The sequence below is a fragment of the Gymnogyps californianus genome, chromosome 18 (assembly GCF_018139145.2).
Source record: "Gymnogyps californianus isolate 813 chromosome 18, ASM1813914v2, whole genome shotgun sequence".
Classification (NCBI taxonomy): Eukaryota; Metazoa; Chordata; class Aves; order Accipitriformes; family Cathartidae; genus Gymnogyps; species Gymnogyps californianus.
The window spans coordinates 11,153,526-11,172,698 of NC_059488.1; the positions used below are offsets into that span (position 1 = coordinate 11,153,526).

Here is a 19,173-nt window from a genome sequence, read left to right on the forward strand (position 1 = left end):
GTTACTAAAAACGGCAAGGAAAAAATTTTAACAGGATACTGAAAACTTATTAAAACAAATAGAAAGCTAAAAAACCCTCAAACAAACAAAAACGACCCCCACCCCCCTCACACACACAGTCATTGCAAAAACTGTGTTTTCTCTGTTTTGATGCCATAGACATCTTTCATCTTTTTGCATTCCACACCCTCAGTCTTCCCCTCTAAATATCTATCTTTGCTATAAGCTAACAATCAACAGTAATAGTAAGCCTGCAAACTTTCTCCTTGCAGTACTCTGGATACCAGTTCCATTTAGTAGAGCTAATTTCATCCTACTCATCTCTCTCAGGCTGGAAGAAGGCAGGAGAAAATAAAAGTTTGCATAGTTATCTCAATGCTTTTTTGTAGCATTATTTCCTAAAATGGAGCTTATAAGAAATCCTCGCTTGTTTCTATGTTGTTTTATCTTGCACAGTGAAACTGGCAGCCATACATGATAACACAGTAACATACTAGCTGTTAACAGAACTGAAAACATTTTCATTTAAAGAATAACTCAGTAAGTTGGGCTCTAAATAAGCAGGTATAAGAAATCTCTAGGGAAAATTAATTGACATTTAGAAAAGATGGAAACAATTTGGAAAATGAGAGGATTCCCTTATTTCGATGAAGCTGCAAGCAGAGAAACCTGAGGTAACAATGATTTCCAACAGAGTAATGATGAGATGGTAGAGCTGCTTAGTAGAGCATATAGGCACTATTTCCCAGAAATAGTTCTATGTAATAAATAGAATTTATCACCTATACTTTCAAAAGAAATCACAAGTTCCCCTCCTCCTTTGCATTTCAATTATGTTTAAATTTCAAAATGACTTCTCCATTTAAATTTGAAATTTAGATGAATGCGTATTTTAAGTAATTTTGTGAGTCCAATAAAAATGAATTTAAGTCTTGAGTTTCATTTGAAAGGTTAAAACAGAATCGTAATTAGACTCTTATCTCAGTAGTAAGCCAGTACTTGATACTTACAAACTTATAGACAGTCTTCATGGCAGGGTTAGCCTTGGTCTTTACTGTATTCAAAATGGCTCCACTTCCTTTCTATAATTATAGTAACAATAGAATAAATTTTATCAAAGCTCTTTAAAGCAAACAGCAATCTAAAATCCACCATTGTTAACTTAAAATAACAAAGCATTAACTATGCTTATTAGCAGAGCTGAATATTAAAATAGTAAATTTAAAGAAAAAGAACACAAGTAAAAAGATACTAAATGTTTCTCTGGTTTTCCAGAGGAACCCCAATTCTGTTTAATACAGCAGTTTTCAAACGAAAAATGTCAGTGTCTCCTAATACCAAGACCCCCTTGTCTTATAGGTCATCTCACAAACCAGTGTTCTATGATTGTTCCACTCACCCTCAAAGGTGTCCTGTACATCGCATTAAAATCCTAAACAAGTTTAAGACAAAGGCATCCTACCAAATACTCAATGTCTGGGGCAGAAAATTCAGTTTCAGGAAAGCCTGTACATTCAATCTGAAGAAGTGAGATTTTTTTAATTTTCCTTTTCATGATCCCACAATACTATTTATCAAAAGCATGCTGCCTTTTTAAGATCTAAGTAGTCGATAAAGGGATAAATTGAGGGAAAATGAAATCTAACTACAGTCATAAACATTAATTCTAGAAAAGCTGAATTGCATGTGGTGAACATAATAAAAGTCATAAGACAGTAATATGTCAGACAGAATAATCTGTTATTCTGGTCGGTGTTTTACACATCTTCCACACACCATTGACCGTTGCTGTACAGTACCTTATTTGATAAATACAGGAAATGGGTAAAATCCAAGGAATAAAATCTTAGATAATTTTATATTTTCTTATTTCAGTGCAAAATTATATTTCCAGAGAACAGATGCAAACAGTTTTAAGATTCACTACTTCTTTTACTACATGACAATTAATCTTCAACAAAAATTATAAACTGTTGAATTTAATTACGGGTATTTTTATATTCACTCTCAGCCATTCCCCTTCCTTATAATTTTAAAATTACTTGTCAACCTACGTATTTATATATATTTACGTATATATATTTACCTACCTAGCTATATGATGAGATTTTTTGCAGGACTGTTATGAAATATGTTTAATACAAAATTATCAAGATAATACTGAGCCCAGCATTTTGTGTAAGGAACATAATTCCATCCATAACCAGGACAACAGGCAAATGGAATGCTGCAAAACTCAATTCTGTCAGAAAACAATTCAGTCTTTCCTACTGACTTGTACCCATAAACCAGAAATATTTTACTTTTCAATACATCACATGTTATGCATCAAAAGAGACTTTTAAAATCAGCTGTCAATTATCAGCTATAACAACATACCGTTCTCTAAAAGTATTTAAATTTTTAATGTATAAAACTAGAGCACTAAACCAAAGAGATACAAAAAACATCCCAAACAGTGCTGTCCCCATTCAGCACTTCACACCATTTAGCTTTATAAAGAGCTTTTTGGTGTGGCAACTTTCCCTTTTCTTTCCTTTACTATTAAAAGGAGAGAAAAACCACATTATTTTCTAAAATGACAATAACTTATTTTCAGCTGTCTCCAAGACATTAAAAGTGGGATTCAAAAACTTGAGAATTCCTATGGCGATTTTTTTTTTTTAGTGTATTTTTTCTTCTTTACTTCATCTGAAGAGCATGTTAGTTTCTCACAACTAAACTCAAGTTGGTCACAGCTTAACACTGCAGGAAACAGGTTAGTCATCTTCATGAGGACAGATGTTAACAGCCGTACAGAACTGTACAATGGTCCAGTAAGAATCAGAATGTCTGTTGGAAGAATATTGTGTTCTTACCCTTACTGTAGAGAGCCACTGGTGGTACAATTTGTCGCTACCTAGAGAGAATAACAAAAACAAAACAAACAAACTGTAACTCTCTACCAAATAGAAAACAAGCTAGAAATGTGAAGTGTTAGCACTTTGTGGTTCTAGGAGCATGAACAGTACAGAAACAGAACAGGACAACCATCCTTTTCTTTTAATGGAAACACAACAACAAAAAATTGACAAGATATCTACAATTTTTCTTTTACTTGCTAAGAGGCATTTCGACTTTATCGGGGTTGTCTTTCAGACATTTGAAAACACTGAGATTTTTTTTAAGATTGCTAAAAGAAATTTGAGGTGGTTCCAGTTTTTCAGTATCCTCCATTGCAAGAACTCTTTTAGTTGTACTTTAGCCAAGTGGTAAAGCTGAGGTTTTGTAAGACTGAACAGACTTTATTGAAACTACAATACATTACTGAAACAAAGTTCTTGACAGAAGAACAAAAATTTAAGACACTTCAACCTACAGGGATCATTGCAGCCTCAATTATTTAGGTGAGTAACCACATAAGACCCATTACATCATGATGGCCCACAAACAGTAAGTCAAGAACAATGTCTGAAATTACTTTAAAATACTGTATTTCTTACCTGCATATTCTCCCATATTTATCTCTTCTTCAAAAACATCACTGAAGCCCTCGCCAGAGTTAAGAAGATCCAGGCGGCCATCAATGAACTACATCAGCATTAACAGACAGCGTAAACAAATCAACCATCCCATCCTTTATCTTTTCAGAAAGACTTTATTCTGCATTTTCTAGAACAACCCCAATGTTCTTATCAGGAAGGGACTCTAAATAGAATGAAAATACAACCAAAACTGGCAAAATGTTTACCAATGCAAAAAGGTATGCTGCTTCACTAAAAAACCCAGGATTCATGTGTTTGTCTATACATATAGGTTTTGAGCTTCCCTGAAACAGTAATATCATGTTTAACAGTAATATGCTTTCTGTACAAAGTTTACAGCAGATATATTGGGTCTAGGTATGCTCAGATCAGAAGTTAGCACAGAGACCTTTAGAGGAAAAAAACATACACCTCTTAAAATACAGAAAGCCTTATCACCTGAATCTGAGAAAAGCCAGCAAGCAGGAATTAAGGTGCTGCCAACTACATGAATTTTCCTCATTATGTGGCTGACAGATCAAGGAATATAGGAACAGTCCTCAAAAAACCCAGTTGTATTGTTAAAGAATCTGCTTCTACATTAGAGCAATTAAGCCAGTACCTGCTTAAAGAGCTGGAGCTGAATGGCATTCTGAAGAAATTGCCTCATGACAGCAGAACGATGGGACACAAATGTTTCTTCACAAAAAGTGATGGGTTCACCCTGTAGAGTTCAGAGCATTAAACACTGAAAAAGCTTTGTCTGAAACCATTTGAATCCACTGTCTCCATTTTACCTACTTCCCTTCCCAAATAAATAGATAAATAAAGTAGGCCTTACATAACATTGAGTAAACTGTAGTTTATTTCCAGGTTTCAATCACATGACTGAGAAACAGGCTGGAAACCAGCAAATTGCATATCATCAAAACAAAACACATTTGCTTTATGCACATTTTGCTAATGCTGCTGAAGGAACTTTCATCATCGTAATTTTGCTTAATGTCCCCAAAATATGGCACACGGTCATCTGATTTTTGTATATTCTGCTTATCTGCCTCTGTAGACCCAGCCAGTTAACCAGCACAAACAAGTCAGGAATGTCTACTCTGTTTTCTCCACAGTTCAGAAAGATTAGACTTTCGTATATTGAATGAGTGAAATTTCCCTTTTTCACAACCTCGTTGGCAAAAGACAGAAATTGTTTTGCAGCTCTACTTTTATCTTATTTTAATGAGTTATGTTAATGCTGAAGTCTGCTGTGCATCTGCCATAAGGGCACAAATTTCCTCCACGCTTAAAATCTACAAATACTCAACGTAACAAGCAAATATATTTATTGAATTAAAAACAAGTAACAAAGAATGACAAAATTATACTGATGTATAATTAATATGGAGGCTTTTTCATACTCATATTAAAATATATTTGGACTCTTCATCTGTTGAGTGTTCAAAATCAACATTAGATAGCAAAAAACCTTAAAGCATCCCCTTTAAAAGGGTGGTATCATTCCACTTCTGAAAGCTTTTTATATTAGCAATCTTGTTTACCATTGACTGTGTAAAGTCGGATAACAGGGCCACTAAAATGACTGTGCTCAAAAAAAACCCCATGCCACAGCATTGCTTGAGCATATTGGTTTTTCCCCACCAATTTATGTTGGAAGCCACCATGTGGCCCCAGGACTTCTAACACCTAATCCACACTAAAAGGATACTAAATCCTCAAAACTATGTTGGGCAAACTGTGATGACACTCACATTTATTAAAATCCATAGGTATTCACCTTCTTCCCTGAGTTCACAATCGATCAAACTTACTCATTGATACATTTCCTACTGAGGTCTGGTACTACCCCAGAGCTTATCAACCTGACAGCTGATATTCACTGCTGATTGCCTGAAGGAGCAATAGGATGCCTGAAAAATATTTGTCTGACATAGATACAATCTGGATTGTGAAAAGAGCTGGGAGGAATACATGAGGAAAAGTGTAGATTAGTCCATGATCCGAGAAGAAGTTCACTAGAGGAAGGTTTAGCTTTCATTTAATCCTCACTGACAAAACACTTTAAAGGAAACAAGCAACCTTTCCTACAATCTACAAGAATCCAAAGTTTCTCCCACGGCCAGATTAGAGTATGAACTTTGTGGGAAGAACTATGCCCTGCCAAACAGAAGCTTCCTCTACTCCATTGTACATCCAGCACAATGACACCAGCTTCTCTGCTTACAATCAAGCTATGTACCATTCCTATAAACACACATATTGCAGCGGGGGGAGCCCAGTATTATAGTGTTAACACACTTCCTTCCCCAAAGTACTAATGATTGAGTTTGTTCATTAGGTTGATTAGACCTTTTGACTTCTTAAGAGACAATTCAGGCTCAACTGCTGCTAGATGATAGGAAAAACTTTAATCATCAAGGTCAAGCGTGAGCTTTTCAGCTTAGAATGCATTAGTACCTTCCATCCTCCATGACCTCCAGAAGGGTGAACATACTGTTGCCAACCCCCATCCACAGCTTCATTACAAAAAGACAAGCTGGACAATAAGACAATTTTCTTGACAGATTTAGTTAATGGTAAATTATAAAGCTAATCAGCTCTGCTTTTACTGACAGATGACATTATACATGAGGGGACATGCTAAGAACTGCAGATATTTTGTGAAATGCATGGTCTTGCTCACATGTAAAACAATTGTAATAACTTTACAATAAACAATTGTAATGTTCTGATAAACCCATCAACTCCTAAACTTGCTGTTTCCAACAATTAGAATTTAGGCCTTGATTCATCAACACCTTAAATATCCATTATTCCCCTCTCCAACTACAAATGCATAACAGAGGCTAAGATATGGCATTGCAAATGCTCTAAATGTGTGCACAATATGACTCTGAGGAATCTGATTTGATCTGTAATATTAGATAATTCATATATAAGATTGGATCACAAAATTATTTTTTAATACAAAAATTTACACATTTCAAAGACATTTAATCTGCAATCTTAACACAAGAGAAGTAACTTTAAAATATAAGACTAAGATTTAAGACTCCCAGATGCATTGAAAAAATAGGTGCCTTTTCTTTATGCCTTTGCAAATCTCCCTTTATATGAATATTTTATATTCATATGGCATAATGAAGTTCATCAGGGCAGTGCTGCTATCTCATGACCCCTTAAAAAGCTGAAAAGTTTCAGCCCACATCTGATCTGTTGCCAGCCCTATTTTTAAATTGGAATTCTGTTACATTCTAAAATAATGTTTTAAACTACTTAAGGCAGCAAATGAAAAAACAAAAGGAGTCTAGGACTTATTTCAGGCTGTTCTAGAGTTTCATGAAACCTGCTGTTATATTTTAAGAAGCCATAATGCAAATTGAAAGATAAAGCCTGATTTTGATTAGCTACGTTGTAAAAAATTTCACCACGATCCCCCATCTTTCAAGGAAAACGCTCTTCCTCAGAAAGAAAAAAATTCTTTCAGAAGAGGGTACAGGACCTCATGCAGACAGTTATTGTCAGTGAGAGAAGTATCATATCTGAATTGTCCGATTTACCATACTCGCAGACAGGCCAACTAACTGGTTATGACAATAACTTTCACAGTGAATATAAAGGACTAGAAGTGTGGGGCAGGAGACAGCACAGATTAGCGAAGGACTTGGAGGAAGGGACAGAGGCAAACACAAATGATACTTCTGGAAAGACACACAGGTGCTAAGATAACTATTCCCACTCCTGTAAGAGATGAGACACCAAAGTGTGCATCTGGATAACGAGGCTTTAAAGCCACCATGTGACTGCTGGAGAAAACATTAAGATAACAAAGACAGGGTTCAAATTATGTCAACAGTGAGAGTCTCTTGCACAAGCAAAGATTTCACAAAACTTGATTCTAAGGCGGGGGGGGGGGGGGGGGGGGGGGGGGGGGGGGCGGCACGGGAAACCAAACCAACCCAAACCTGAAGACTTTGTTTAGACAACCCTAAAAGTTATGCCATGGAAGATATATGTAATCTCTTCTGCATTACCATGGTCAGCATGTGGTGCAGGGTAATGAATTTTGTGCTGCTGTATGCATGCCTTTAAACCATGTAGGTGCTCTTTCAAAGCCTCTCTAATAAATACACAAGCCATTAGAGCTGCTCTGTAAACCAGCCACGAAATGAAAAAATGTGGGTGGAATTTAAAGATGCATAACAAGATGACAATCTGATAGTCTACAAGCTGTAAGTCTAGTGTCAGTATACTATGCAGCAAAACCCCAAATATACAGCAAGAACAAAGACATGCAAGAGATTCATATATGACTGTTTTATTACCACGTAGATGTTGTAAATAACCACATCCTTTACTAAAATTGGTTATGTTGCAAAGGACAAAGTAAAGCCTGTAGGGATATTCTAGGAATCATGACCTTTAATTCCATCCAGAATTGTAATGAAACTAAGGTAGGAGAATGATCTTACTGATCTGGATATATATGTCAATGTCAGATACAACAGAAACCAAAGGCAAGCAACTGCTCTGCAGACCTTTCAAGAACTGCGATTACAATGTCAAGGAAAGATTAGCTCATCACAGCTGAAGAAGGATCATCAGTCAGCCAGCAGGATTCCATAAAGAAAATCTGAAATTGGTGACAGACACCTGATAGGACATTGGCTCATTCAGCTTGCAATTGCAACGACAAATAACCTCCCCGTAACTAGTACATACGTTCAGCACAAGAAAGCTCTTTGCATCTGCCTCAGTCATAATGGAATCAAGAAAGCATAGATCAAATACTCTGCATTAAGCAAATGATACCATAGCTTTATTAGCGTTTCAAGATGCTGCTCAGGAACAAAGAAATCATGTGCTCAGAGATTTGACCACACTTCTAAAGAAAACTAAATTAAGACTCTGTTCAAAAAGAGACTACCAGTTCTGATAAATTAGTATTGCTAAGTGTAATCTTGAAAAGCATTTAAAAAACATGTATTTACCAACGCAGACTGTACTGTCCCAACACTTACTGTCTCATGTAAATGCCCATTTCTGTTACCAGTCCAATTTCAGACTTTTTTTCATGTTCCTCACTAGGTTATATAACCTCTGGTAGAGCTACATCAAGAGTGAATATCCCTACCACTTTTTTTTTTTTTTAATAGATTTACAGAATCTATACTTTTTATAGATACTTTTTATAAGATTTACAGTATCAAACAAAATGGGCCATTTCTCTAAATTCTCAACCCTTGCAATTGCTGGTGAATTCGAATTTCTGACAGCTGTCATTCTTCTGCATGTGATCTGATAACTCCTGTAGTAAGTTGTAATAATATCACTGAAGGAGAAATAAAAGGCAGAAAGGTGATTGCAAGTCAGTCAAATCACTGACACCAATCATAACATTTAATCCAATCAACATCCCCTTCAAAATGTCCTGTGCCAAAACTTAGCTTATACCTGTGCTGTGGATCATGCACATACAGCAAGCTGTATTCAGCTACATAGGCATTACCCTTACAAGAGCTTGGGAGCTTTCTTTTATAAAACATTTCTTGACAGACAAATCACATGAGGTGAGACAGACATGTTCTGCAGTGCACAAAATAACTGAAACAACACGCTTCCCCAAACTCCTAACTTGGACATGACTATACAGTCACAGAAGTGTTTTTTTCTGATTGTACTACAAAGAAGTAGAACGCACCTCACACTAACAAAAGAAAAGAGGAAAAGCCTGCAAAAATGTGGAGTTGTTTGTGGTTGCTGGCCGTAACCCAGTTTTCTCATGTAGATATTGGAAGTTAATAAATTTCAAAATTTCACCTTGTAAGCATTCTCAAAATTCTTAAGTAATTCCCTTTATAAAACTAGACACCAACTGGAGCTCCGAGTTAGACTGCAGGAAAAAAAGCAGACTCTTATCAACAAATACATTTTGACCAAAACCCAAATAAAAGTAAAGCGTCCTCAGAAAGGACATATATCTGTTTCCTACAACCACTGAAGATATCATTCATATTTACCAGCAGGCTGCTAATGAGGATGAAGCAATTTAAACACACAACTCAACTTTAAATGTGAAATTATAATATGCAGATATTCAGACTTCATCAAAATCTTTTTTAACACTGTAATTAGAACTCCGTGGCCCGTGCTGCTTTTAGAACCCTAGTAATACATGCATTATTATAATGCAATGCATTATTAAGCTGTAATCAATTCTACAACATGCAAAATGCCTTCAGATCAAAAAACTTTAGGTGTATTAAAGTTACTATGAAACTTTTGCAAAAAAAATACAGAATAAGATTTATTTGCATTAAAACACTGTAAGAAAACCAGCTCAGCTACCGATAGATTGAGTGAAAGTTCAACAACACCCCTTTACACATTATTTCAGATGGTAATATCCAACACCATTACAGGATCTGACAAACTTTGCACAAAACCAACTTCAAATAAAAGATGAAACTAACGAAAAATGTGTAACTGGAAAAAATTCACATCACATAGCAATGTTTTTGCTTCTCCTTTCAAACTCTTCTAGTTTATTAGGCTACCTGGCATTTTCATGTTAGACCAAGTAAAACGACACATACTCATATTCACAAATGAAACTACTTTAGTGTAATAGGGCAAGCCATCTTTCAAAGTGTTTATATGGCTAATTCAAGCCATTGCCTGCCCTGATTTCTGAATCACCTACATCAGCCAGCCGTTTTCTATCCCTAAGCAACTAATACAGCCTCGTGTCTCTAGAACTCAAGCAACAAACCTGGAAGATAAAGTGCAAAGAAGCCAGCAAGAAAGCATTTAGGGCTGGGGGGGGGGGGGGCGGGGAGAAAAAAGAAAAAAGAAAAAAACCATCACCATTTCGCAGATCAAGAATAGAGGCATGAAAATAATAAGTAACTTGTACACGGTCACAAAAGTCTCTGGCAGAGCCAGGGAAAGGAACCGAAATTTCTTTAATCCCTGTTCAGTACCTTAAATACAAGGCTATTCTTCCTCTTCCTACTTGATATTGTGTCAATGCATGAGTGTAGGTGTTGAAAGACTAACAAAAGAAAAGTAATAGTACGGTATTATGAGCTGAGAAACCTAATCTTTATCAGATACAGCAAATCTCTATGATGCTGCCTGCACTGGGAACTCTCTCTTTGTCCTGAATATGCTTTAAATTACTGGTATAATGTGTACTGTATATTGTTCCACTCTTATATTTATTCCACAAAAACCCCTGTGGCCTGCATGCGATTTTATCATTAGCTGGCAAGGTAATTTCAGGGCCTAGTTCTGCAATCATTCCATGAGCAATACTCCCATTGAAGCTAGTATGTTCTGCATGCAAAGCAGCTACCAATTCAGGTTCCCTATAATAAAAAGGCCTTTTTCTATTTTAACTATTGTGGAACATTAGTGACAATACAAAAAAGGAGAAAAATTACAGTGCAATTCTTTATATGAGTTATTTTATACTATGACAAAATATAAAAGCGTGCTTGGAAACACAGTCTACACAAAGTATTTCCTATGAGAGAAATGACAAGCTTTTTTTTGTTTCATTTATTAAAATTCAATAGAATACAAAATATTTTGTTAAAATAGGAAAAAAAAATCTCTGCAAAAACGATAAACGATTGGCCAAGATTTAGAAATCACCAATATGCCTAAAGGTCACACATGTTAATATTTTGCTTTCTTTTGATTTCTTAGATACATGTAAAAATCCACAATTTATCCAAATCAATGAAGCTTCCAGGATTCACTCAAGTAAATATGTTGAAAATATGTTTGTGTGCAAGATAGTATACTCCTTTGTATCATGATCCCCAAAACCACATTGAATAAAATGGCTATTTTCAAGATTGAAATATTTTAATATAATATTTAGATGCTGACATTGATGCAGAAGGAGAATAAACTGTTTTTAACTTCACTAAAGCAATGTGAGAGAAGCTTTAGTCGTAAAGGTAGGTCACAAAATCCCACTCTCTTAGCTAAGTAACAAAACCCCCGTCTCTATAAATAAAATGGATATAATGGAATTAAACTTTAAATTTTCACTGAGTCAGAGAGATGTCTAGTCTCTGGTAGATATACTAATGCACAAGATATAAGATAACATGATCTGCAATGCCACCTCCATATAATACCTGGCAAAGTAAATGCTATTACTATAATAGAACTCACTGAGGTTTGATGTGTCACCATGTTATGCCACTTGATAATTTGGTGTGGAAGCCTCAACTATTGCCATGAAGAAACACAGCTAGAAAAGAAGTCACTTTAGAGAAGGAATTTATCATGTCCCCTGAGAGAGGTAATCAAAGGCACTGGATTAGGAACACTGGAAAAAGGTTTCATTCCTTTCTGTTCGAGTCATGTAACGGTCTCTGGGGAAACCTAAGTGGTCAATGATTAATACATAAATGCATACACACATATGCTTGCTACGGTTATTTGTCACATATGTGAGATTATAAATCAGTAACTTATGTCACTACACTCTTAAAGATGCAACAGCATCCATTCCTGGGAACAACTGGAACTTGCCACACCAAAGACACTTGCCTCTATACTGCTCATTACAGAGCATTAGTATATTATATGTCTGCCCAAACAACTTCTGGGAAGGTACTAAGAAATCAAGTCCACAACCGCTCAAGATGCTTCTCCTCACAGGTGGAAAAAAGCAAAGTAAAGCATTTCCCTTTTAAAAGAAATGAGAACTCTTCATTCTCCCTTTACCATTTATTCACTCTCTGTTTGTCAGAAAGAGGCTCAGATTTTACCACATGACAAGGCAAGACACAGAAAAAGCCACTTTAGTATAATCACAAAAACTGTGCTACTTTTCAATTACTTTTAACAGAGCTCCTCGATCATTGGCACTAAATGAAGCCTCTTCCCCCATCTCACAATAGGTTGAGGATCTTGCCATATTAGAAAGTATCTTTTTTTATAAGTTAGGTTTGATTTTATTTCCCTGGGCTCTCCTCTACAACATCTCACTTCTTGCAGTTTTCATTCAAATCCTTTAAAAAAAAAAAAAAGAAGAAAAGAAAAAAAAGAAAAAAGAAATCCCGCCTCTGAGAGACTGAGAATGCTGTGTCTTGCAAGCATTTATTGCAAAATATGTAATCTGTCTCAGTCCCCCAATTCCTTCCTGGTATATTCATAAAAAGAAAGTTGCATCCAGTGTGAGGATGAAAAAAAAGCATATTTTTCCTTTCACCACTTCCCCCACAGGTTTTGCTCAATCCATGATGTAGCAACCGAAGGGAATTTGTTCTGCATTCCTGCAAACCTACAGCTCACACACACTGAAGCCGAGCTTTGCAGCAAGTGTAATTATTTAGTGTTTGGCCACATGACTCCTCCCAACTCCCATTATATCAGCTACACATTTTTGACATGGAAACCATGCAAAATTTCTGAACTCTTTTGTGAGGGGGGAAAAATGCCATCTAATTAGACCACATGTGCAGAGAAGCATCTGGCTCAGAGCGCAGCAGTTTACACAGTTCCTTGAGTTGTCGTGGAGACAAGCACATGACCCGCTCAGAGCTGAAACTCTGGGGCACGGATCCAGATGCACTTCTAACATATTCTGACAGAGAGCAGATGGGCAGATATTTGCTGGGCCAAAAATGCCAACTCTGCTCCCCTCCAGGCCCACATGCCCTCAATGATAATTTTTATCTTGTAAAAGTCCTTCTCATCTGCCCTGGAACCTCAGGCTTTCTCACCTAGGAAACAGAACTAAACCTGCCAAGATTTCAATCAGAAGAGTCCACAAACTTCAGTCCCATTTATGTAATAGTTATAAGGAGCACTAACAATTGACAAAAGATTATCCAAATATTTGAAAAATCACTCATTTTGATGCTTTATTTTGGCATTTAATTCAAATTACTTTCATGGAAAATGCACATGAATTTCTGTGATTCACACAGTGCATTATTACATCTTGGCTGGTAAGGCTTGATGCTGTTTTAATTATTAATAAAGTAAAACAAACTTTGCTCTACATATTCATAAGAATTGCTAATAATGTCTATTATTGCGGTGACCTCACAGCTTTGAGACCCTATTTTCAGTTTCTTAATATTCTTTCAACTGTATAAATACGTGTTTTCTGTTCCAAATTCCTTTTTAAAACTTTAATGCTTTAGTTCAAATTAGCTCAGCATTCTGCTAAGAGCATCTTCAAGGGAAACAAAGTTGATTAAAACATAACAACCTCACAACTTTGGTTGAAAAGCCCTGTCACTCTACACAGGCACTGAACATGCCTTACAGGAGGCACACGATCTTCTATTCACTTTAGAAGATGAAATTCCAGGAAAAAAAAATTCCTTGGCTCAAACTCCCTCAGAAAGAACCACAACTTGTGACTACAGTTGCCTGCAGGCTCTGAGCATCCTATAGCCCAAGATTTCTCTGTGATTGCTTCACCTGCTCCAACGACAGGCCAGAAGCCGAGAAAGCCAGGTGAATAAGCATGAAACAACAGTAAAAGAAAACACTCACCACCTGCTCGCTTCATCTTCAAGAAAGCTGACTACTCCACAGGACTGGATTACATTCCTTCCAGTGCCACAGAGTATCTACATTACAGATGCTAGATATTTTCACAGCAGGCATTTCCCCGCTGAAAATTCAAGAAAGCTGGCTGCTGTGGAGGAAGTTACTAAATAACCAACAAAGTATTTCCACTGAGAAATTAGCATCTTGAACTTTCCCTGTTAAAAACTAGAATAAGCACTGACTTGAGCTGCCTTTTGAGCTAATTTGATAAATGTACATACACATTTGCTCTACATGGGCATAATCGCTTTGACCCAAATGCACATGCGAAAATGTTACATAGCTATTTTAGCATTAAAACAAATAAACAATAAAACAATGTTATCAAATTTCAAGAAATTTAAACACTAGAAGATAGTAGATATTTACCAATAATTGCTATAGCTAAGAATCACACCAGAAGACTTCATTAGCTCAGTTATTGTCTGCTACATTGATTACTGCATGCGTATTTTTCCATACTTTAATTTTAGCAGTACAAAATTACATTGCTCCAAATGCAGAAGTTGCTCATTTAAAGAATGAAACTTGCCTAACAGCGTTCTTAGTTCTAGTAATCCAATATTTGACATTCAACAGCAATTTAAATTTTTCAGGGTTAAACGGAATACTCAGGAACTTTTAAAAACATTTGTATCACATACAACCCCCACCACCACATCCAACTTTATTAAGCATAAAATTTTCAAGTGCTTGGGTTTATACCCTATATAAATACTTTCAAAGCTTAAATACAATTCCTAAGGTGCTAAAGAGTTAATACTTTGTACTGTGGTCACTGTAAATAAGCACAATTTCAGCTAAGCAATATTGCTCTCAGAGACACAAGGCTTTGCAGGTGTGGGCAATAATTAAAGGTTTCAGCACATCTACCTGGGTGAAGTATTTTTGCCTCCTATTCCAAGGAGGAAGCCCTCTCTGTGGAGAGCAGAAGAGCTCATTAATGAGGCTAATTAGGTGTAAAGGGGGTAGAGTCTGGCATCAGCTGCAGCTTATAGTAGCTAATCATTAAGCTCTGTAATCTCTACCCCAGAACAGCAGATGATCATGTTCCTAGGTGACTGATGTTGCTAAGAAAATTTCCAGCACCTGAGTACCTGACCAAATACTTTTTTGGTGAGGCTAAAAATTCCCTTAACCCTCCACATGCCAGACAGCAGAGTCAACATCATTTCTTCACTCATCAATTTTCTAACAATGGATATCCAAAGAGATTTGAACTTGGCAGGAGGTCTATAATGTGATTTATTTCAGAATTTAAAAAAAAAAAAAAAATCAATGCCATCAACAGTCTATGGAAAGGAAGGCCAGTAAATAATAGTTGGTGGAGCAACATGCAAGACGAATACAGATATGAGCAATAATGCTTGAAAAAGAGTGATCACATATACCTCCTAAAGGTTTGTGAGTTCTCCTTGTAATTTCTTTGCATAAAGTAGTGAGGATAGTTACAATACCACAGGGATGAAAGCCTTGTTAATAAATATGTAAAATAAGGATTTCATTGTACTCATCTAATTTGAAATGAGAAAAAGGACATAATTTCCATGGAGAGAGAATACATGAAAGCAGAGCTCAGTCTGGAACTTGTTTTGTAAAATGAATTGCAAGAATGGCAAACTATTGCAGCACCTCAACATGAATTTTTTAGTTGATCAGGCAGAACAGACTCTTTACTGGCAACCTGCTGCTGTCCTTTTTTTCTCCAATTGAAGCAGCAGATTTGAATAAAAAATTTTTAGATTCAATTCAAATTCAACAAGAAATAGAATATTTTCCTACTGCAATTATTTTACTGCCTGATGGTATGGCTTGTAGTAGATCCTTGAATTACTCGTGAATGAACACCAAAGCAAAATCTCTTAAGCACCTTAGTTATAATTCTTGAGTTATTAAAAGCGATACATTTTAAAAGGTGCTTTTTCATACTGACCAAGAAACTAAGCCGCAATTTTGTATAAGTCACCAGATTGCAAATATGATTAAATCAGCATATTTAGCTGATCCTTATTGTCACTGGAATGAAAAAAACACCTCAGTTTCCTCTGTTTTTGTTTACTAACGGAAATGTTTAAGGATTAAACAGAAAAATGCCTTGCAAAATCAGAAAGATGAGCAAGTACCACTGAGGTAATAAAGGCTCAGGTGTATTTAATACAAACTCCCTTGTCTTCATGTTACCTGTGGACTTGGAGACGCACAGATTAAATAACATGAGCTGCTCAGAGGTGGCACTGGCTCTCATTATAATCACGGATATGGATGCACGCATCAAGATAAACTACACTGATAATCCAAGACTCCTGTTAACATCAATAGAAAAAAAATCTCCAATAATAAGTAGCACCTTCTCTTACAATACAGAAGTCAGTTGAATTGGATGATAAAAATGCTTTGTAGCCAGCATCATATTATTTTTAATAATTCTGCAGATATATCATAAAGACAAAAACACATTGGGTAACATAGGTTTTTGCAAAAGCCTTGAGACAAGCCCCCTTCCCCAGCATTGAACACACTGTAGCTTTAGCTTCTACTCTAGAATGACGTGCACAAGAAGTTTTCAGATGGGTATAGAAAGCACTCAATGCTGAAGGTGTAGGACAGTTTCTTAAACAGACACATCACCTCTTCTGAAAGACAACTGTTACTAAAGTACCTCAGAATGCCTGAAATGGAGACGGGATGGAGAGCCTTGTCCACTCAGCATCTGAAACAAGTTCTTGCTTTTTCTTTTTTACTTTACTTTATGACAAGTTACATAATTCTCTAGCAACATCTCATTTCCAGTGCTTGGTACCCAAATATAGGATAAAGAAAAAAAAATTACAAGAGAAGAGTTGAAAACAACAGTTTTGGAACACAAGGGCCATAACCGATCACATGAAAAGTCCATCTGCCTGGTGTTCTGTCTCCAATGTAGTCATAACCAGATGTTCAGGAAAGACCAGGAAGGCAGAAAGCCTGAATGTTTTTTCTCCCCTCAGACTCTATCAGACCGAGATCTTCATCTCAAGAAATTTACTGAGTCTGCTGTTGCTTGTGTATTAAATAAACCCAAACAGAGCACTCTCCCAAGTATCTCTCCCATCTTCCCCCAAACCAATACAAACTTCCTCGGTATCATTTGATAAAGTGCTTGGCAGGATTACTACCTGTTGTACAAAGAATAGCTCATTCTCGTTTATTACAAACCTCTGCTATTACAAACCTCACTTGATTGTCCGTGGGTTTTTTTTATACTGGAAGAGACAATGAGAAGTTACTCCCCATCCTCCTCCTTCAAATTGTCAGGGAGATCTTTTCCTGTAAATAATGCTACAAAATTGTCTGACGTTCACAGTATCTCCGGTATTCAAATAACCAGATTAGACATTTTATGGGGGAAAATGTGCAATGATGTCTGTAAGCAAGAGGTAAGTGTGTTTAGCAATCGAGGTAAGTACATACAAGCATCTGATTTAAACAGAAGAAAGGGCAAAACACAACTATATTGCATTTTAGTCAACGGTAACAAACTTTGTTTCCCTAAAGTCTAACTCACCACCACAATCATATATGTCCCAAGGTTGGTCTGCAGAGACAAGAAAAACTGTTCAGAGGAGTGATTCCAAGATTTGGCACTATTTCTGCATTGTTTTAATGTTCCTGACAAGTGCTCCATTGTTTCTTAGCTATGTATACACTTCATTTCAGTAATTAGCTGTCAGAGCGGGCCCAACAGCAACTTAGTACTGTCTGCTCAAATCGTATTAATGAAACGCAATCCACTCAAATGTCCTGAATGCATATCTGTAATTGCGTTAAATAGAGAGGCTGGGGACATCAGCAAACTTCAGCTTCTGAACAGGGCATTATGATCAAGTGCGTTAATCCATTATTTCTTAGGGATTTGACAACCAATTAATATTACAGGTCTTCCTATACAGCAATAAGGACTGATGATCCAACATTATTTTATATTTCGTTTAAGCATAAAAAGTGACTTTTCAGACTTTGGGATATCAAAGCAAAAGCTGTGCATAACATTTGTGAATACAACACCCTTAAAGGCAGTAAAGCAAGAACTGCAGGTTGCAGCATTGCAAAAGTAGTTTTTGTATTTAAAGATTCAGCATCTGTATGTTGAAGCCTAAATGTAGAATACTGAGTGTATACACTACAGTGAGCATAAGTAAAATTAAATAAAACCCAAGATCTTTATCAAATATATCAGTTTTTAAGACTTCTTATATGACTATTAGAATCAACATTCCCAAAGAATACAAAATGCAATTGATTACTTCTGGTTGTAAACTGATACTTGTCAATCAAGTCACTATACCATCTTCTCCATTTTCTGTTTCATGCTCTCCGTCACCAAAGACTTTTCCAAAGAACAGAATTTGGACAAGATGAAAAACAAGAAACAAGAAAAACACATAAGGGAAATATCCTGTGGGTATAATAGTCTTTGGAAAACTTTCATGTCAGTTATGACTGCAAAATTGCTATTAAAATTTAATTAAAATTGAGCACAATAAACTATGACAAGATAATGGATGGGAAACGTAGCTTTAGGGCAGAGCGAGGATATCTAGAACTCTGGCTAGATGCGATGCTTTATTTTTGGTTATGTTTGGCAACTATTCTTGAGATTTCTGAAACACATCTTAATTATAATGATCTACAGAAATTCACAGAAGAGAAAAGAATAGCACTGCATTTCAGTTATCCCAAGATCTGTAACATATGCCAAATACATAAGAGATTTTTAGGACTCCAGTACCATCTAGTCCTTAATTTCATTCATGTTCACACCCACATCAAAGAACACACTTTTTCAACTAAAAAGCCCCGCAAGCCCCTCTCAAACCATCAAGTATTTTGTGACTTATCTGTAAATAAAATGAATTTTTTTCCTCACACAGGTAGAAATTCTTTGAATATCATTTACCTCCATAGTTGAAGGTAACAATCAAATGTGGCGTCACACAGACCTGAAGCAAAAGTAGTCAAAAGCCTTGGGAATGACTTCGACTTAGGGAAATCAATAGCCCTTTATCGGAGACAGCTTCTTTCCTCACCC

The 19,173-nt window shown here is 36.2% G+C and overlaps 1 protein-coding gene across 1 annotated transcript in view; it reads right to left on the reverse strand.

Annotated features, from left to right (window-relative positions):
- DENND1A (DENN domain containing 1A) overlaps positions 1 to 19,173 on the reverse strand; it is a 216,570-nt gene that overhangs the window by 43,948 nt on the left and 153,449 nt on the right. Inside the window, 4 exon segments of the mRNA XM_050907872.1 lie at positions 1,011 to 1,082; positions 2,859 to 2,899; positions 3,483 to 3,570; positions 4,126 to 4,227. Coding sequence (XP_050763829.1) covers positions 1,011 to 1,082; positions 2,859 to 2,899; positions 3,483 to 3,570; positions 4,126 to 4,227 — 303 coding nt within the window.